This window comes from Hoplias malabaricus, chromosome X2 (assembly GCF_029633855.1).
Source record: "Hoplias malabaricus isolate fHopMal1 chromosome X2, fHopMal1.hap1, whole genome shotgun sequence".
Lineage (NCBI taxonomy): Eukaryota > Metazoa > Chordata > Actinopteri > Characiformes > Erythrinidae > Hoplias > Hoplias malabaricus.
The window spans coordinates 15,867,887-15,890,109 of NC_089819.1; the positions used below are offsets into that span (position 1 = coordinate 15,867,887).

Here is a 22,223-nt window from a genome sequence, read left to right on the forward strand (position 1 = left end):
AAGATTAGTTTTTTTGAGAGTCTTCCATCACTTATGCAAAACTATTGTGAACAGTGGGCCAACTGGTGTGGAAATCTAAGAGTCTCTAAAGATCTAAACGTCCAACATCTAACTGATTGTGAGCTTCAAGTTGTTTGCAACATGCTTTTTTCAGGGAAAGTCAACTGACTTTAAAAGAAAACCTTCAACTCACAGGGCTGACAAAAACATCATTTTACAAAAGTCACTAATTTAACTTTTCAAACAAATATTGTCTTAGGTTGGAATTGCAACATTAGCACATATACATTTTTACATATAAATACATATTAAACCTGCTAGTTTCATGTCAAATTAATAATAAATATGATTAATAATTTATTATTGTGGTACAATGTGTGTGTTAGGTGTGTGCGAGAAAGAAAGCAAGAGAGAGAGTGAGATATACTTATGATAGGCCTGTCTGTGTATCTTGTTCATATGTTGCATACTTTTTGCATATTGTGAAATCATTCTACCTTTTTGGAAATACTGGAAATAACACTGTCTAGGCAGGCAGCACAGAGGTAGGGAGACATTGTATAGCTGCCTAACTTGTAAAAGTTACCACTCTTGGCTTTAGCACCCATTCAGAGTTTAATATGTTTTATGACAGGGCACAGATCTCTGACCACACATGTTGATTTTGTTATAAACAATAAATTTTATTGTACCAATTTTCTCCCCCACATCACTTACATTAAACACTCTTTGAGGGACCCCCTCTGGGGCACAACTTGGCCAAGTAGAGTGAGGGGTGTGTTGACATAACCTGTAGTTTTCTTGGATAAAGTGGCCCTTGTTTAAGCCTCCTGCTGTGGGAAATGTAAATGGTGACACATGGAAGCCTGCCTAAGCCTGGCATTGCCTCTTGATGAAAAAGTTGCTAGAAGTTACCCTTGGTTCCTTATCTCAGATCAGAGTAGTTCTTGCTGATTGAGATGGTTCCTGTTTATATTTGGTATAGGGAGCTGATCCTAGATCAGAGAAAAAAAAAACAGCAGCACAGGGGCCCTCGTATAGGGAACAAAGACATTTATAGGCTAAATTGTACACATAAAGCAATAATATGTGTACAAATACAACCAAAATATAAACAAGGTGTTAAAGATTTTATGAGATAATAACACCAGAAATCATAGAACTCTCAAGAATAAGAAATTAGATGATAAGGCATGCTATTTTATAGAAGTAAAAAAAAATATGTATATATATATACCAGAATATTTGCTCTGCGATGTGAACAATACACTGTTCACAAATGTAAGTAAATAATAACCTGGTTTTAAATAAACTCAAATTCATTGACATATTAATACATATATTAATACAGACATTCATTGTCTGTAACCGCTTATTCAGTTCAGGGTCATGGTGGGGCTGGAGCCTACCTGGAATCACTGGGCGCAATGCAGGAAATCCTTCACAGGGTGACACACACTCACACACATTTGGACAATTTTTAGTCGCCAATCCAGCTACCAACATGTGTTTTTGGACTGTGGAGGAAACTGGAGCACCCGGAGGAAACCCATGCAGACATGGGGAGAACACACCAAACTCCTCACAGTCACCCGGAGTGGAGACAGTCACCTGAAGTGGGGGGGTTTGAACCCACAACCTCCAGGTCCCTGGAGCTGTATGACTGCGACACTCCCTGCTGCACCACCTACAGGGTTATACAGTATAATGAAACACTGTTAGGCTATAATGCATAAAATATGTGGGACAACAGTGCAAGGACAATAGACAAAACACGACATTATGACAACAATAATGAAAAATATGTGCATGAAAACAGAGGTGTGATTAATATGCGAACTATATTATTATACTAATAAGTAAACAGTAATGAATTAGTAATCCAGCAACTCCATTTGGGAGTTTCACTGAATAGTACAATTTTTTCAGGTGTAGTCAACTGATGTATTCATGTTTTGGTGTTTGTGGGCTCAAACATATCCAAAAGCATCCACATCATTGCATATTCTTTTTATTCACATCAGTTATAAAACGTTCTCTGTTTCAATATTTAAATTGTTATCTTATTTACAATTAAATAGAAATGATTTGCACATCACTGAATTTAGTTTTGTTTTCACATTTTGCACAGCTTTCCAAATTTTTTGGAAACAGAGTTGTGAAATTAAAACTAAATTTTTGCCCCTCCTCCTAAAGAAAGTAAATCTTGCCAAAATTAAACTTGAAATGAAAAAATAAAATGAATATGCAAATACCGTTTTGCCATTTCTTTTTCCAAACGTGTGTTTAAACATTGTGACAAAATTATAAATGAAATAACTTGACAAAATTAAAATTAAAAAAACTTTTTGTCATTTCATTTTCAAAACTATGCTGGTATTTCAAGTCAAGTCAAGTCAAGAGTCAAGTCAACTCTATTTCATGGTCAAAGTGAAAAATGAAAAGGCAATTAAAAATAAATTGGCAGTAGGTGATGCTTTTCGTTTTCATTTCCGATTGCTCGGTGAAAACGCCTACAGAGCTGAAGGCGGAACCTTAAACTGCCACTTTAACTTTTATTGTTCCATTTTTATTTTTATTTTAATTTTGTCCTATTTGTTGCATACTGCAGTTAAAAATGGAAAGCTAAATACTTATTTCATTTTTATTTTGACTCATTATCCAGGTCATGAAGAAAAGACAAAGCCCATGTGTGAATTTTCTTTCCTCAATAGCTTTTTCATTTTAGAATTGACCTTGAAATACATAGTTTTGACAGTGCTGACCCATGCCAGAGTGAAAAAATGAAATTGGAACTTAAGTTATTTCATTTCATTTTTAATTTTGTCAAGGTATTTGCATTTTCATGTTATTGTTTCCAATTCAATTTTAATTTTGGCAGGATTTACCTCCCATAACTCCTTGTTCCCCTGAAACTGTCTATTACATCAAACTGTCGTTCACAGCGCCGCCTATAGGTACGGTCAGAAACTACACCGCAGAGAAAGCTAGAGGTTTTGTTTTGTTTAATTCATACCTCTAGCGGTCCTTTTTTCCTATGTGGATTAATTATCCGTTGAGACATCCACATATGATGAACACGACTGACTCTACCACATTCGGTATGGATGATTTTTTTTTTCTGCTAGATATTGTCCTCGTATTGTCTTCTGTCATCTTAGCGTTTCTTCTTGAGAAAGTCCCATAATAACCTGGATTGGAGCAGCTAAGCTTGCTAACAAACGATATGCTTCGAATTCGCATGTTCGGAGATAAACTATTTAAAACACAGGCTCCGGATTCTTTCAACATTTTTTACACCTCAAAAAGAACTAAATACTCGTCTGATAGTTGTTTCTAATGTTAGCTTCTGATGAAGCTGTATAGTGCCTAGCTTAGCTGTTATTCAAGGTTGTAGATGTAGTGCTAGTATTAAGCAGGCTATTTCAGAGGAAGAACAATGAACATGCTAACTTACCTGTATATCCCTGAAGTTAGTCTCTTGTTTGAATTTTCCTTTCCACCTTAAACGTCGTAACATTCAAACAGCTGCCCTATTTAAGGTGGAATATTTAAAAATGACAACCACAAATACAAAAAGGAAACGTGGAATTTTAAAAAATATATGTATTTTTAAAGAAAACATATAGTTAATATGAGATTAAATTAAATAAATATTTAGGGAGAGTTTGGCCTTCATAAATGTCATAAAACGGTCCCAAATTCTTATAATCTAAAAGAGGCAGCTATTCATCATTATAACTTCTTACACTGATTGGAGTGAACAACACTAAATCAAACACAGCTGTTATTATTGTAGATTCTACTTTTTGGAAAACCCACAATTTCATAACTTTTAAAATGATTATTATAATATTATAATGATTATAATATTATTATTATTATTGTTTTTTTCATGTACATATCCCTGATGGAAAAACAATTAACATAATAGTGTAGACCAGCATTCACTCCCTGCCTGGCTAAGCTGGTCTAAGCTGGTTTTTTCTGGTCTGCTGCTGGTTTAGATGGTCACCCAGTATGATCATTCGTAATGGTTGATCAGCTTACCAACATCCATGACACCACAAATGCTGACATTGCTAGAAATAAACAAAAAATCTTCCCTTGCTGCTGACCAGCCTACTAGAATACATTTTAAAACTGTTACACTTTTTTAGACTTTACCTCTAAATTGTAAAGTTATTAACAAGTACCTGTGTTCCTGTTATTTTGTAGAGTATTAAAGTATCAGAAACTGCAGAATGCATCATGTTGAGTGGAACAAGTTTGTTAGTTGAATTAGAATGGAATTGTACTGTAATTGTTTCTTGTGTTTGTTTTTTTAACAAAGCAGGGTGTGAGTAAATATTTTTCTAATGTCTAATGTCAGTATCCAAATGTATATATTGAATATAAAATGCCACAAATAACTCCTTTTCATACAAAATGTATTGTATTATAATTTCTTTGATTGTTTGTTTAATTGAAACCCACGGTGGTTTTGACATTGGTGTGTCTCATTTATCTTGACAGGAAATCTGTGCCTCATCCTGACAAAAGCAGGGTTGTGATGGGTGCCAATTCCTGACTGAACATGTGGACTATTAGGTAACATATAACAGTGCACGCTGGAGACACTACTCGAGACACTGCCCTCCCAAAGACAAACAGGATTTGAACTTTGGGGTCATGGACTCCCTTTCCATAGCTAGAAGAGACAATTCTTGAATGTTATTAGCGGAAACTGCTAATAATAGCTGACAAGAAAGCCAAATTGTTCTCTTGGTGGAGCCTTGTTCTTACAAATGTAGCAGTCTACACAGAGAGTCATTGCTTCTGGTAAAGTACACTCATCTGTTTCATGTCTGGCAATGCCAATTTTAATTATTGTAATTTTTCTAAATCTACAAAGTTTGATTTTTACTGAATTTTCTTTTTATTTCAGAAAACCATGATTCCCATCACTGAGCTGCGTTACTTTGTGGATACTCAGCCTGCATATCGCATTTTAAAGCCATGGTGGGATGTGTTTACAGACTATCTGTCTGTGGTCATGCTGATGATTGCAGTGTTTGGGGGAACTTTGCAAGTCACACAGGACAAGATGATCTGCCTACCCTGCAAATGGGTAGTAAACAAAACTTGTCAAAAATATTTAGAGCTAGCCTTTGAGCCACAAGGAATCCAGTATGACCTTGACAGACATCAGTACAACTATGTTGATGCTGTGTGCTATGAAAACAAGCTTCACTGGTTCGCTAAGTATTTCCCATATTTGGTGCTGTTGCATACGCTCATCTTCCTGGCTTGCAGTAACTTTTGGTTTAAATTCCCTTGGACCAGCTCCAAACTGGAACATTTTGTCTCCATACTTTTGAAATGTTTTGACTCACCATGGACTACACGGGCACTTTCAGAGACAGTGGTTGAGGAGAGCGACCCTAAAGCTCTGGGGAAGATGAACGGTTCCATCGATAAAAAGGCATCTTATGTGAGTGAAGATGTGGAGGCAAGTGTACCAATGCTCTCAGCAACAAAATCTCGGTTTGAGCAAGGAATAGTTGATCACTCTGAAACCGGAGTACTTGATAAAAAGGAGGGTGAGCAAGCAAAGGCCTTGTTTGAAAAAGTAAAAAAATTTAGGCTTCATGTTGAGGAAAGTGATATAGTTTACAGACTTTATATTCGACAGACCATTATTAAGGTTGTAAAATTTATCCTCATTATATGTTACACTGGATATTATGTTCACAATATTGAGTTCAGTGTGGATTGTAGTGTGGACATTGAGAATCTTACTGGCTACCAGATGTTCAATTGTGCCCATCCCCTTGCCACTCTTTTCAAGATATTAGCATGCTTTTATATAAGTCTTGTTGTTGTGTATGGAATGATATGTGTGTATACCCTCAGCTGGATGCTTCGGCGTTCCCTCAAAAAGTACTCATTTGAATCCATCAGAGAAGAGAGCAGCTACAGTGACATTCCAGATGTTAAAAATGATTTTGCCTTCATGTTACACATGATTGATCAGTATGATCCTCTCTATTCCAAGCGCTTTGCAGTGTTTCTATCAGAAGTTAGTGAGAATAAACTTCGTCAGCTTAACCTTAACAATGAGTGGACTTTGGACAAGCTCCGGCAAAGGATCACTAAGAACTCTCAAGAAAAATTAGAGCTGCATCTTTTTATGCTCAGTGGCATCCCAGACACAGTTTTTGACCTGCTGGAACTGGAAGTTCTTAAGCTGGAGCTTATCCCTGATGTCACCATTCCTCCAATCATTGCCCAGCTCATAAACCTAAAAGAGATGTGGCTGTACCACACACCAGCTAAAATAGAAGCTCCTGCACTGGCATTTTTGAGAGAGAACCTAAAATCACTACATATAAAATTCACTGACATTAAAGAAATTCCACTGTGGATCTACAGCCTGAAAAATCTGTGTGAATTGCACCTTACAGGGAACCTCAGTGCTGAGAACAATCGTTACATTGTTATTGATGGCCTACGAGAACTAAAGAGACTGAAGGTTCTTAGGTTAAAGAGCAACCTGACTAAGCTTCCACAAGTAGTGACTGATGTTGGGATGCACCTGCAGAAGCTGTCAATCAATAACGAAGGCACAAAACTAATGGTTCTCAATAGCTTAAAGAAGATGGTCAACCTCACAGAGTTGGAGCTTATTCGCTGTGATTTAGAGCGCATCCCACATTCCATATTCAGTCTCCACAACCTACAGGAGATTGACCTTAAGGACAACAACCTAAAGACCATCGAGGAGATTATCAGCTTTCAGCATCTTCATCGACTTGTCTGTCTGAAACTGTGGTACAATCAGATCGCCTACATTCCCATTCAGATAGGCACTTTGACAAACCTGGAACGACTCTACTTAAATCGAAATAAGATTGAGAAAATTCCAAGTCAGCTGTTTTTCTGTCGTAAGCTGAGATACCTTGATTTAAGTCACAACAATCTAACCAACATCCCAGCTGATATCGGAAGTCTGCAGAATCTTCAGTATTTTGCTATAACTGCCAACAGGGTGAGTAATTTTGGAGTGTTGTTAATGATACTTTTATCATGAAGCATTCACACATTGTAAAGAGCATCTTGTGTTTTTAAAGAGTATATGTTGTTATGCAGGGCTCCAGACAATGGTACAATTGGGACCACAAATATTAATTTGCATGTAATGCACTTTATTAGGTATACCCACTTTGTATTTACATAAATTGTTCATTCCCTTAGCTCCACTGACCTTTTCAAAGGAGCACTTTAAATTCTACAGTTGCACGCTGTAATCCATCTGTTTCTCTGTTTACATTTGCATCTTTCACCATGTTCTTCAGTGATCAGGGCCCCCACAGGAACACCACAGAGCAGGTATGATTTGGGTGGTGAAACAGTCTCAGCACTGCAGTGACACTGACAAGCTGTTTTTTGTGTTAGTGTGTGTTGCGCTGTTATAAGTGGATCAGACACAGCAATACTTCTGGACTTTTTAAACACTGTGTCCACTCACTCTCCACTCTATTCGACATTCCTACCTTGTTGGCCCACCTCATAAATGTAAAATCAGAGACAGTAGATCATCTGTTTCTGGTCATTTTGTGTTGTTCATCCTCTAGTCCTTCATCAGTGGTCATAGGATGCCACACACAGGACAATGTTGGTTGGTGTATTGCTTGCAGTCCAGCAGTGAAATTGAAGTGTTTTAAAACCTGCAACAGCAAACATCAGTGTCACTGCAGCGCTAAGAATGATCCACCACCCAAATCATACCTGCTACGTGGCCCTGACCATTGAAGAGTATTGAAGAGTAGAGTTAAAGGGACATAACAGTGTATGCAGAGAAACCGATAGGGGTGTGCAATATGACAATAACAGATCGTGAATGATAAGAATATGTCCATACATCATCACAAGGAGAAATTTGGATCATGGTACATTTCACATTCAATCTGCAACATTTTTAAGTTCATATAAGAGAAGCCAGTATTCCAAACTACTGAATTAAAACCTAGAGAATACATTTTTCCAAATTTGATATCTTTTCTAGCAAAAAAAAAAACAAAAAAAAAACTGTTGAATCACATACCCTGAAAAGCCCAGAACAATGCATAACAGCAGTCACCGGCTTTTACATCACATGGATCTGGCTCAACTCAGCACGGCTGGAGTCTCTTAAAACGCTTTTTCACTAGCACAGCTACTGCGAAATGGAACCTCTTCAAAACACGTAGAGGTAATTTTACAAGCTGCCATTGTGAGCCGAAGTGAGCCAAAACTACATGTTTGGTGTGCGCGGCGGAAGAATACACGGTTACGCGGCTCGGGACAGAGGAGGATAGGTGTTAGGATAGGATTAGTGCTTACAATATGTTATTTACATACAGTATGTACATATGTTCCCGCTTACACCTAAATTTGGTTTACGACACGACGTAGGAATGGATCAGCGTCGTAAGTCGAGGACCCCCTGTACACGTGAAGGTTGCTGTAACTTAAGAGATTTTACAAGTGGCAAGTTTGTGCTGGATTTGAATGAGCTCTGCATTTTGTGGTAATTGACATGTCTCGCTGGCCAGTTAGGGCTATGCAGGGCTTACATGTCACCATTTAGTACCATCTCTGCACTGGTGGAACCCAAAATGAACTGGGACTGAAAACGTACTCATACTTGGTTCTATGCGGTGGAAAAGTGCCATAATTTCTGGTGGAAAATGGAATAGGCCTGGAATGTTAAAAAGTTTAAAACCAGCCTAAACATGAATGGTGATAAAACTTATGTTAATATGGGTGCCACAGGTGAAATAGGCCACTCTTTAGGAATGAGATAGGGAATGCTCCAGAGACAGGAAATGGAAATGCTGGACACTCAATCTCTACCAATAAATGAAATGGCTATAAACTGCTAAAGTTGGTACAGAAAATATACCATTTTAGCCCCAAAAGCAAGCATGAGCAGAGGGTTATTGTTGTGGATTTAGGGTGTACCATACGCACAACTTCTGCTGTGAAGACTCAGCTGAGTGACACCACATGCCAGTATACAACTATACACCACAATATGGTGCATTTTGCTGTAATTTCCAAGAATACTGAAATTAGAGGAGGAGCACATCATATTGTACAGCAAAATGGAGAGCTTGGTCTGCTCAAGTTGTGGCTGTAGAGTGACAATTGTATTGTATTCAGAGAATCCAGCACAGAGGCTTAAAAGTGATGTTCATGGTTGTAATCAAAAATCACTTATGATAAAATTCAGAAAATGTTTCCTCACCATTTGCAAGCTCTCTAGTCTGTTTGTGTGCTGTAAACCAGTCTAATCTGTTTATGAAGCCCCAGTGTCAATAAAGGAATAAAAAAAAAAACCAAAGTGGTTTGGTCAGACTACTTGGCTTCCTCTCTCTGCTCAGGGCAGAAAAACAACAAAAAGCCCTCCAAACATTGTAAATCATCATGGGTAAAACATAGCTAGATAATACTGACTTATTTATGATGTTTCAGATTATTTAGGTAAGAACCCACACTAAATTCTGGAGACTGCAAACTTCATGAAAGTAAATAAATCAAAAGTGTTACAAAACTAAACGACTCAAATTACAAATGATTTTCTGTGGTAATTCAAACAGTGAATAAAAACTTACAGAAAAGTAAAGTAAAACTTCAGCCACATACAAAAAATAGTTTTTTTCTCCTCAAACCTACAATTCCAGCTTAAAAGACACTGAGTTTCTGAACGTAAACGAACTAGAGGGAACTGCAATTCCCCACAATTACAAATGATCCGTTTAAATCTTCCAAGCAGTAAAGAAAACATTCATTTGCATATTGAAAGGAAAGTGGATGCTACACTTAAGGAACTTTAAAATTAATCCTTAAGGATTTAAAAATTAGTGGCAATGCAAATCAAGGAGGCTCACAGGGGTCAGAAATTATTCATTGCTTCTCTGTTTTCTGTCAGGATTCATGGCCAGATTATGTAAACTTTTTTGGTAAAGATGAGATTGTATCCAGAAATCTTAACAGTGGGTGTTTCATCAGCGCTGTACAGACTGTGCAAACTGCTCAAAATTATTATACAGCAGTTTGTGAAAGCTGCTGTATAACAAGCTTAATTATTTGCATGTTATTTTTCAGATAATATCTAAAACTGTCTGGAGCCCTGTGATCGTAATAGTATTCACCCAATATAAGATTTTTACTTTCACAATATATAACTTGTAGGCCAATTCTGTTTCTCATTCTTCTTCACCGTTATAGATTGAGAAACTTCCTCCTGAGTTGTTCCAGTGTAAGAAACTACGTACGCTGAACCTGGGCAACAACTGCCTGCTTACCCTGCCCTCACGTTTCGGAGAGCTGACCAACCTAACCCAGCTGGAGCTCAGAGGGAACCGACTGGAGGGTCTCCCTGTGGAGCTTGGCGAGTGTCGTCTCCTCAAACGCAGTGGGCTTATTGTTGAGGAGAGCATCTTCAACACTCTCCCCTCAGAAGTAAAAGCACAGCTCTGGAGAACTGACAAAGAGACAGCTTGAAGAAGCCAAGCATGCAGGAAAAGAAAGGACCGTCCCAGGTTAGAGAGAGCAGCATCTGGGCAATATTGACTGTCCCAGATTAGTGAAATGAGTGAAAGTATGTCCTCCAGGGCCCCAAGCAAAAGTTATTTATAGTATATAGTATCCTGAATAATTGAGGTATTAAATACATTTATTTGATAAGGCCCATGATACTTGAGCTAAGTCTCTCTTGATAAAGGAAGGTCATATATTAGTATTGCAGTTGTGACTCATCATGGCCTTAATTACAGTGTGCTACGGAGCATTGGTATAATATTGTGTGCAAATTGACCATTAAAGTGAGCTGATTTCCTATAAAAACACTAACTATATAATTTGAAATGTCTCAGCTGAAAATTAAAGAGAGGGTTTTAAGCAAGCTAAATGTTCAATTTTTAAATATTGTCATCATATAGGGCTTGTAATATTTTCCTAGTAGGAATTATTAGTATTTGTTTTTATGCTTTTTTTTATTTTTAAGGACTAAATAGCTGGTGTTTGAGAATTCCTGTGTTATGCAGTTACATGATGTATAAACTGACCTTCTAAGCACTGTAAATGATGGAACAGCCATTTTGAACAAAAGGTTGGACAAAACATGAGATGTAAGTATAATATACACTGATCTGTGGAAGGGCATTATACCACAGATTAAGAAATGTCTAAACAATGCATTTTCTTTTTAGGTGTGCAATGAAACTGTTGTTTCTCAGAAAGCAGGAGCCCAGCTACCACTTCACATGCATTATTCATATTTGTAATAATGTGTTCTTTCCTCTGCAGATATTTTAATGCATTGTATCTCTCTACTCTAAAAACAGAGATGGGTTCTTTAAGAGAGAGAATTTAATCATTATTCTAATGTACTGTAGTACCGTAATAGTAATTATTTTGATGGGGCTTGAATGTTTACATAATTTGATTTGAGAATGCAAAAACAAAAGAAGCACACTAAACCATACTCATGAAGTGTTGTGAAAATTTGTGTCACAGTATTCCTTAAATGTGAGCCATGTGAATATGATTTGTCAAGAAGCAAAAAACTGAATTTATCTAGGTTATTTGATATTACTGTTCATGTTGTGGCAGCACCTTATGTTCACCAGTGTACTTACTGTTAAATGTTTTTGTGAAAGTTTTGTTACATTTTCAACCAAAGGATTAGATTTATCTTGTTAACCTACATGTTAGTATTTGATTTTCCACAAAAATAAGAACTAGTGGAATTCATTCATACAGAGGAAGATTTGTCCTCATTGCACTTAACGTCAGTGTTATTCAGAAGGTGTGACTTTGATTTCACGTGTGAGAAATATGCACTGCTCACTAGACAATCAGAAAAATGATTTGTGAACTTTAGGGATGCATGTGATGCAGACTTTTGGTTCAGTTTGTGTTGACTTAATATAATTCATTGGAAAGAGAGTTTTAAATGGAAATGGAAATGTTTTGGTTCATAGCACTGATTGAGTTAGCCTTCTCTTTAGCTGTTTTGCCATTCTAATGGCCAAAGTCACTGACCAAGCTCTTTTATAACTTATATACAGATAACGTATTGTTACCTCAGTTTTCATGGATTTGGGACCCTTTTAGTTATTTAGGTTTAGAGAACGTAGTGTTACTCAGGTAAATGCCACTCAACTTTGTACTGATCAGCTAATTTTTTTAAAGTATTTAAAAATATACATGCCATGATTACTCTAATATAGTGTTAATTTCTTTTATTTATATGAAGTATGTTCATATATTCCTTTGAGTGTTTAATTAATGGGTTATTTTATACAGTATGTTGCTGTTGTCACTTACTACTGAGTAATAATTTAAACACCATTTCCAATTAAGTTGGGAAGCTGTGCAAAATGTAAATAAAAAATAACATGCAATGATGTGCTTTGAAGTTATTTAAACCCTATATTTAAACTTTAAAAAACGTATGTTGAAACTGAGAAGTAGTTTGAAAAATATATTTAGAATTTGATGTCAGAAACATTTTAAAGAAATTGGCACAAGGGTATGTTTACCACTGTGCCCCATCAGCTCTACTTTTAAAAACTAAAAATGATTTCCAAAAAGCATTTCAAAATTTGGTCTGTAAGAACACAGGACACTTTTTCCACTTTGCCTCAGCCAATCTTAAATGAGCTTGGGCCCAGAGATGCTGGCAGCATTTCTGGATCATATTTATGTATGGTTTCGTCTTTGCATGATATTGCTAACTTGCGTTTATGGGTACAGCAACAAACTGTGTTCACAGACAGTGGTTTTCAGAAGTGTTTCTGAGCCCATGCACTGATTTCCACTACAGAATCATGTCTGTTTTGAATACAGTGGGCACTGAGTGCCTAAGGATCTCAGACAGCCAATATTGGTTTTGAGCATTATCCCTTGGATATAGAGATTTCTCTGGATTCTCTAAATCTTTTAATGGTATTATGTACAATAGATTATGATAATCCCCAGCTTGTTTGCTGTTCAGTTTTGAAAAACCTGATTTCATTATTATTATTTGGTTTTGAACTTTCCCTGTAGTTTTTCTGAAAGACTCAGGTTTCTGAGATGTTCTTTTTAAATCCAAAAATGTCACGGACATACAGCCAATTAACCTTATACATTTACCACAACTTTGCCAGTAATTTGTTTGCCTGACCCAATTTTTTATGATGCCTTACTGGCATCAAATAAAATATGGGCATATATTTTACAAAAAACAGTTCAATTTCTCAGTTTCAACATTTGACATTTTACTGTTTTCAATTACATAAAAGGTTTGAGTTGTTTGCACATTAATGCACTGGTATTTTTAACATTTTGAACAATGAGTGACTCAACATGTTTTGAAAATGGGGTTTGTAAATAATGTACCCCAAATTGTGGAAATTTTAGTTTTATTTTTGTTATATGTAGGAAAATATTATTTGTTAGCCTTTAATAATATATGTATATGTGTATGTGTATGTATGTGTGTGTGTGTGGTGAAGTACAGCATGGCTTTATATAATCAATTATGTTGGTAGGTTTAGATATTCAGTCTACTTGTAGCATTTAACTGTATGTAATTTTCCACTTCATTCATGTTGACAGACTGAAAGCAATAGCCTTTACACTAGCCTTTTTTATGTCAGTTTGATAGGCCTTTGCTAATTGGCCCAAATTTGAAAAACTTTTTTTTTCCACCTGTGCCAACTTCACTTCCAGGCGCATTCTTCTCTGTAATGCACTGTATCTGTTGATTTCATTGTTGTTGGGACTCACTCATGAATAGTCTTTCATGTTGGTGCCAAAACAGCATCAAGTAGTGCTATAAATGAAATTTGCTGTTAAGTAATTTCTCCATAATTTAAACATTTCCTTTCTATATGTAATCAGTGTGTGACTATTTAGACATGTCTTAAGCTGCTTCACATTTGATAAAACTTTGACTAATTCTGCTAAATTTCTGTTTGTTGTGTTTTTTTTTGTTTGTTTCCTCTTCCCTAAATTTAAATTACAATAAACTCAAAAGTTAATTCAGGTTCCAAAATATTGTTCTTCTTAATAGGAAGATAGGACAAATGACTTACTATACACTAGTTTCCAATGAAAAGAAAATAATCATACAATGTAAACTTAACCTCAGTCTTTCCTGCTTAAAAAGTGCTTTGTAAGTGGGTAGCAGCAAGGGAACTAGGCCTAGAAAACATAAGAATAGTCTGAAGGAATGTCTCAGAACTCTTTTCCTATTGAATAAATTCGACTTGAAGCTTTTGCTGTCTGGCCAAATAGAGAAATCCCCCCCCCCCACACACACACACCTCAAAAAGAAAAACACAAAAAACAGGAAATTGTGTTTTGAATACTCATATACTGGTAATTCAGTATACCCATCCTGGGTGAAAGGCTAAACCAGGACCAGACCTTCATAAACCAGTCTAGATTTTTCTATTTCTCATACATCTATCTGAAGATGTATGATAATGATGTCAAAGCACAAACAATGAAAGAAGCTCAAATGGTGTTAGCATTTAGCGATGGAGACCAGGATGCGGAAGCATATATCTCTGTTTTCTGAGTTTTTGAGTATACTACATGATTTGAGCACAGCAGCTGCCCTTCACATTGTGTGAAGGTCTTATGGTGAATGGACCAATAGAAATGCTCCAGTATTACTTGTAATTTAATCTTTTTACATTGACTTTCATTGAAAGTTAAGAATGTTTCACTCCTCCCGTAAAGCTACTATTTTTGGAGATATATGTTTTTTATAGGACAGCAACACTACGCAAGGTGAAGGTTTATTGACAAACAAAAGAAGCATATAGGAAGAGAGTGGCACATCCACACACTATATATAGTTCACAATCTTACCCTTACATTCATTTATTCATTGTCACAAAAATGTCTGGAGCCTACCTGGAATCACTACTCAAGGCAGGAACACACCCAACAATGGACACTTTTGAATGTGTGTTTTTGGACTGTGGAAGGAACCGTAGAACACACCAAACTCTTCACAGACAATCCCCCGGGCGGGACTCGAACCCCCAACCCCAGATCCCTGGAGCTGTGTGAAAGCAACACTACCTGTTGTGCCACTTTGCCATCCCTTAACCTTACAATGACTGGCAAAAGATCACTAAGAACTCTCAAAACAAATAGGAGCTGCATATTTTTTCCTTAGTGACATTCCAGACATTTTTTGACCAGCTAGAACTGGAAGTTCCTAAGCTGGAAAGTATCCCTAATGGCACCCATTCCATATTCCGTCTCTACAAGTTACAGGAGATACCAATGCGCTTGGCAGGGATTTATGTATTTGCTCATTGCAGACATGTCTCCAGAGGTGTACCGTAAACCATACATTTGACCTATTACTAACACTGGACACTAATAAAGTATCTGTCCATCCTCTTGATATATGATTTCAGCTCAGATCACCATCTGATAATGTATAAACTGGCTGTGAACCATATTTACCTGCAGCCACAATATATTAGGAAGTGTACTATAATGACCTCAGTTGTGCCAATCAAGATGAAATGATTTGTGGTGTTTTTCCACTATATAGCATTGACTCAATTCAGCTAGGAACAGCTTGAGGAGCTTATCCTGTGTCACTTTTTCACTAGCAGAGCTTCCCCATGAATTGGAGCCTATGACGTCCAAAAAAAACTCTCTTACAGATATGTCTCTTACAGGTATCGTGGGCTTTGAAAACTACAACAATGGAGGCAGTACTGATAGGCGCTGTTTACTAATTGTAAATTTGCATTGTCTTTGTTTGTTTTTTTTGGACTGAGCATGGCTCTCTGCCCCAGTTCTCATAGATCAGCTTTTTCCTGTGGGAGTTTCTTGTCTGTCACCGATCCAATGAGCATTTGAACCTCTTTAAAACACTACAACATAATGTTACAAGCTACCTCTGTATCTCAGATAAAAACAAATGTGACTACTGCTGTAACCTGGAGATATTACAAGAGGCTAGGTTTGCATTTTGCAGTTTCAGACAAATGTCTCTGGCCAGTCAGCGTTCTGCAAGGTTTACACCTCACATTTAGTACCTACTCGGTTCGCTTCATACCATGCAGGAGCAGGAATCTAAATACCTAGCCTGTTTCTATAGACTAGGTACCAGATTAGTGTAATTGAAAAGCAAAAGAGCCAAGCTCAGTCAAGTAGGTTCCATGCAGTGGAAAAGTGCCATTGGAGACAAAAATCTAGCTCTGTGGTATAATGAGCAATCACACTCTAAAACAAGCTGCATGTTAACCATGAAAGTAAATGGAAACCCACTAAATTAAAATGTTACAAATTGCATGGCAGTACAGCTGTTACAGAACATGGCAGTTAATGTAGACGATTACTCTGTAATACCCAGTACTACCACTAAAAATCGTTGTTTTGGTTTGGCTTTCAAATTTGACACTTACATATGCAGCACAGTTAAAACCACCTTCTTCCATTTAAATGCTATTGCTAAAATACCTATACAGATTCTCCAGAATATCTCTGGAGTTCATATGTCAAAGGGGCTTTCCAAGTATCAAGATCCTGCAGCTCTACCCTGATGCTGCCCCGATCCAGGTTACCCCCATGTAGTTTATTCTCCTCCCACAGCAGCACTGAGCACATACTCATTCACAACTTCACTACTTATGTTTTACCTTCACATCACCTACAGTTTATTATATCAATTGGTTTTCTGTTTTTTTTTTTTTGTTTTTTTTGTTTTTTTTTGTCATGCTTTCTGGTGTCAAACTGATAAGGTTAGGTTCCTATTAACACAGAGTACAATATGCAGTTTTTAATGTTTTTGCTGAAACACTCTAAAATTGCAGTAAGGCACTAGAACAGTAAGAGGGAATTCATTCTTTGAGCAAGAACAATGATGAATTTATAATTTTATTTTAAATGCTGCAACTAAAGGATGCACACACTGAATTCAACAGAACAACCCACTGAGTTCAGCACATCATTCAATATCTAAAGTTGAGCTTTTCCGAGTGTATTACCATAAGTCAGTGGGGAATTTGAGGTTCTGCTTCTGCATGTCGCTTCTGTCATTAATAATGATTATATTTTCATTACCCTCTGCATTTTTATAGTTAGCATGTTGTTCTACAAGCTTTTTGTTCTGCTACTAACAAGACAAGGTGTACTGCTGCCGGGTTGATGTTCATTTGTTTGATCTGTTGCCAGGACAGTGGAGCTCTAATTGGTCAACCTTATTTTAACACATCGTACAACCAGGGCAAAACAAATTCAGCCAGTCTTCAAAGCTGCATTGTGATTAATTTACTCATTTTGTTTGTTCTATTTTTACTACTCGACTGCAGTGCTGCACTAAGTGGAATTTATAGGAGCTATTTACAAAGACATTTTTTATTACTTTTTAAAAATTTAATTTTATACAAATATATAGCAACAGCTTGAATGTAGGAATTTTATGCTAATGCACTGCAGAGCTATTTGGGTGTCAAATACATTTATTCATTTTAATAACAGATGTACGTGTGCTGACAAAAATATATTGTGGTCACACAATAATATGCTGTGGCCATGAAATAATACATTGGAGGCACAGAATAACACATTATGGCCACAAACTAATACAGTGTATTACAATACAACTAATAAACACAATAGTATTCTGTGGCCACAATATAATGGGTGTGGCGTAGCAGGTTTAAGGGCTGGACCGGGCAATACATTCAGCCCTGGACTTCTGCTCTGGATTATTATCAGGAATTTAAAAAAAATGCCTTTTATATTTTATTATTATAGAGCCATCAGTTTCAACTGTCAAAAAAGGATTAGGTGCAATATCACTCTTTAAGTTATCTTTCTAAATAAGAAATTCTGCCATGTTTTTTGAGCAATTGGAATACATGGTTTTCAGTCACGGCTCTTGGACACTTGGTGGCGGTAATGAGCAGCAGGGAATTTTAAACGCTAACGAAAAAGAAATGGAACCAAGTATTCGAGCATTAGCAGAGGAGCACGAGCTTTCAATTTTGTAGTGAACGCCGAGCCTAAACATTTCAGCAACTTCAGCTGTTTACTGTTTGCTGTTACAATGGTAAAGACAGCCTCGGTGTGTCCTCATAACGGCCGTTTCTTGTTCACAGTAAAAAACTGATCCAGCCTGATGCTTATGGGTTGTTTAATTTCTAATATTGTCAGAATAGTTATCAATTGTGATGCACTAAGGCTATTGTTGCTCTAAATGTGTCTACCATGGTTTATTTAATGAGGTGTATTTGTCTCTATTTCCAGTCTGTCACTCTTCATACAGACATCGGGGACATAAAGATAGAACTGTTCTGTGAACGAGCTCCAAAATCCTGTGAGGTAAAAATCATTAGTTCTCAATTTTAATATTAGAGAACTTTTTTATCTCTGTGTAAGATTTTTCCCCCAAAACGGCAACGGAAAAGAGTAAAAAGAAAAAAATTGAAATTCAAGTATTTTTCGGGAAAATTTTCCAGTTTTCAGTAAAGATTCATTATATAAAAAATGTAAAAAGTGGAAATTCATATGGGTTTTGGCTATTTTTTCTGACAATATGTTTGTGTTTCAAAGATGTGAATTTGTTAAATCTTCTTTTAATAAGAGAATAAACACAAAATCTTGTCTTTATACAGAATTTTCTTGCACTTTGTGCTGGTGGTTTTTACAATGGCTGCATCTTTCATAGAAACATTAAAGGGTTTATGGTCCAGACAGGAGACCCCACAGGTACGTTCACCACTCCTGTTTACTGTTCTTATATATATATATATATATATGTGTGTGTGTGTGTGTGTGTTACATTGTGCATTGATGTAGGCAAAATTATAGGCAGGGACATAAGCCGTGATTAAGATTATTATTAAGAGTTTTTTAAGAGTTTTTTTAACTACTTTCATACGGTCACTTTTGACTTTAGGGTTGTTATTGGCCACATTAATTAATTAATTTGCTTAACACCCTTACACACAAATTAAAGTGGCAGAAAAAAGACCATAAGGAAATTAGCCACAGGTTTTTGTTTCTGTTTAACAAAAATATCTCAAATATTAACCCTCGTGGTTAATATAGTATGTGTATTATTGTGACTTAATCTGGTAACTATTTTACACACCTATCTCTTAATAAACTCATAATAATCCTAATCACTGCTTATGTCCCTGCCTATCATTTTGCCTACATCAATGCACAAAGATATGTAACACACAGTATCCAAATAGCAGACTGAATTAACAAGATGTTTATACGTAATGTTAATGGCTATTTATGTATGACTAACATGGTCGTTAATGTATATCCTTTATTATTTCCTGATATATTAAGCATCAATGTATGTATTAATTCACTATGAGGAGGTCAATAATGATGTATTGATATGTATACTTATTTGTGCACCAGTATTGTAAAGTGTTACCAAAAAAAACATTAAACTTTATATTATATATTCATTCATTCATTCATTATCTGTAACAGCTTATCCAGTTCATGGTTGCAGTGGGTCCTACCTGGAATCATTGGGCGCAAGGCGGGAATACACCCTAGAGGGGGCGCCAGTCCTTCACAGGGCAACACAGACACACACACACACATTCACACCTACGGACACTTTAAGTCGCCAATTCACCTACCAACGTGTGTTTTTGGACTGTGGGAGGAAACCGGAGCACCCAGAGGAAACCCACGCAGACACGGGGAGAACACACCAACTCCTCACAGACAGTCACCCGGAGCGGGAATCGAACCCACAACCTCCAGGCCTCTGGAGCTGTGTGACTGCGACACTACCTGCTGCGCCACCGTGACGCCTATATTATATATATATATATATATATGCACAGCTGGATCACACAAAGCAATGTTTGTTAAGTGTTTAAAGACTAAATTTCCAGAAAACTGACTGTCCCGTGGCCAGACACAGACAAATAATAAAGAACACTAGGATGACTAAAAATGAACTTACTGTGTGTCTAATTGATTGGAGTTGTTTTTATTTTAACTTAAACAAGGAAGTCATGACCGTTACTGTAACTGCTGAGATCCTCCACCCACATAATGTCTTCCTAATGGTGCTCCTGTCGGGGTCTTGCCCTGTACATGTTGCTACAGGGCTAATATATTTATGCTGAGAAATTAATAAACTACAGATTGTAATGGGAAATCTCATCCATCTGCAGCCTATTATAAGCTTCTTAAAATGTCTAAGTGCATCTGATTTAAAAGTCTAAATGCATCAAACAAACTTGACATCTGTGTCAGTGACACATTATCCAAACTTTATTTATTTTAATGTCACAGGTACAGGAAAAGGTGGAACAAGCATATGGGGACGGAAGTTTGAAGATGAATTTAGTGAACACTTAAAGGTAAGTTATCACTGAAATATGCATAAGACCACAATTTTTAATCGTAATATATGTAAAAACATTCATTATGTTTTTGATCAGCACAACGTCCGGGGTGTGGTTGCAATGGCAAACAATGGACCAAACACCAATGCATCTCAGTTCTACTTCACCTACGCCAAGCAGCCTCATTTGGACATGAAATACACCGTGTTTGGAAAGTATGTCATTGTGGGCTTTTTTGTATTATTTGTTTATTTATTTACTTATTTATGTATTGTATATCAATGTCTATTTATGCAGAGAGAATGTTTCAGGATTTTGCAAGATTTTTTTCTCAACAAAAACTTTTTAACATAGATTTGATCAAAAATATCATTAATTAAGATAACGTAAATTGGGGAAAATCTAATCAAACATGTTTTGCTTGCTTAGAATAATAGATGGCTGGGAAGCCCTGGATGAATTGGAGAAGCTCCCTGTGAATGAAAAGACCTTTCGACCTATGAATGATGTCCATATCAAGGATTTTACAATTCATGCAAATCCATTTGCAGGTTAAATGCGTTCAAATGTATAGTCTTTGGGGTTGTTTTATTAATTATAATATTAATAGCCTTGCTTCATGTTCTTGTGATGATGACAAATATTTGTATAACGTTTTTTTTTACATTATCTTTTACTCCATGATTATTGTAATCAATCTATAATGAATAAAAATATATATTTAGATTATCTGTCTGGTTTCTGCAAATGTTGATGTTCTCACCTGATCTTACTGTAAAAGTCTTTCACGTGGTCTTGTATGATTTGTACTGGAACGATTGGGTTTCGTTTTTATTTTAAATTTTGTAAATGTTTCTGTAGCGATGGTGAGAAGAAGCTTCATGTATTGTTGAACCTTTTCAGACAGTTTTGTGTGTTTGAGGCTTGTGGTCATGGGAATAAGGCTCTGTAAGTAGGATATATCACGGTGCTCTGTGTACTGTGTAATAGTAATACATATTTTAATTTGTAATTAATGTAGGGTGACCAGATCTGAGATGGTGAAAAAGAGGACACGTCTCAGGGGGGCGGGGGTGAGCTCTTGCCCCTTCCTGCCGTTGTATGCTTAGCTGAACCTATGTGTGCTTTTAGGTCCGTTACACCTTTATTTGCTACACAAAACATGGGAATTTCTTTTTTAATTTATCCGAGAACTTACATTTATGTTTCGGCATAGCTGCTCGAGATGAGGGTAGGTACCTGAGCTTTGCCTGACGTAAAAAGGACTACTGACGTGGAGACTGACCAATTAAATGTTTACAGAGAAGGTTATCGACCAATAACGGTAGGCCAATTTATGCTACTTCACGCCCCTTTCTCACTCAAGCGAACCAATCGGAGTAGGGGAGGGCGGGACTAGTTCGTGAAAGAAACGCTTCTCGAAGTTCTATGTAAGCTCTAGAAAAACAAAATCCCGGACGTTTGTGAAATTCCGCCTGGACAAATTTTTAAGTCTAAAAAAAGAGGACGTGTCCGGATAAAAGAGGACGTCTGGTCACTCTAGTTAATGCTACTAATAAATCTTAATGTACAACACAAATTCAACACAAAAAAGAAATGGATGGTTAATTAAAGCTGTGTCAGTCATTGAGCAGTATTTTGTGGGTATGGAGATTTTATACAATTTATAAGTCATTTGAAACAGCCGTACAAAACCATATACATTATCAAAGCTCTCCATAGAAAAGTGACTTCAATTTGTCGTCAAAGTTATAGACAGATATTTTTTTAAGCCTCGATCCAGCACAACTTCACTACTTCCCAGACTTTTATTTTGACATACCTGGAATGCCTCACCAT

At 36.6% G+C, this 22,223-nt stretch overlaps 2 protein-coding genes across 5 annotated transcripts; both read left to right on the forward strand.

Moving 5' to 3' along the window:
- Positions 1–2,980: 2,980 nt before the first annotated feature.
- Positions 2,981–13,901, forward strand: LOC136677541 (volume-regulated anion channel subunit LRRC8A). Of its 4 annotated transcripts, none has more exons than XM_066655118.1 (5): positions 2,981–3,101; positions 4,516–4,821; positions 4,928–7,030; positions 10,255–10,568; positions 11,033–13,901. In XM_066655118.1, exons 3-4 carry the CDS (start codon positions 4,934–4,936, stop codon positions 10,528–10,530), a joined length of 2,373 nt encoding a protein of 790 aa, XP_066511215.1. In that variant the 5' UTR covers positions 2,981–3,101; positions 4,516–4,821; positions 4,928–4,933; the 3' UTR covers positions 10,531–10,568; positions 11,033–13,901. The 4 variants fall into 4 exon arrangements, with proteins under 4 accessions (XP_066511215.1, XP_066511216.1, XP_066511214.1 ...); XM_066655119.1 differs by having other exon boundaries at positions 11,238–13,901; XM_066655117.1 differs by having other exon boundaries at positions 10,255–13,901.
- Positions 13,902–17,967: 4,066 nt separating this feature from the next.
- LOC136677182 (peptidyl-prolyl cis-trans isomerase-like 3) lies at positions 17,968–21,067 on the forward strand. The gene is made up of 6 exons (XM_066654630.1): positions 17,968–18,121; positions 18,304–18,378; positions 18,672–18,765; positions 20,332–20,399; positions 20,481–20,599; positions 20,814–21,067. Exons 1-6 carry the CDS (start codon positions 18,104–18,106, stop codon positions 20,938–20,940), a joined length of 501 nt encoding a protein of 166 aa, XP_066510727.1. The 5' UTR covers positions 17,968–18,103; the 3' UTR covers positions 20,941–21,067.
- Positions 21,068–22,223: the final 1,156 nt, after the last annotated feature.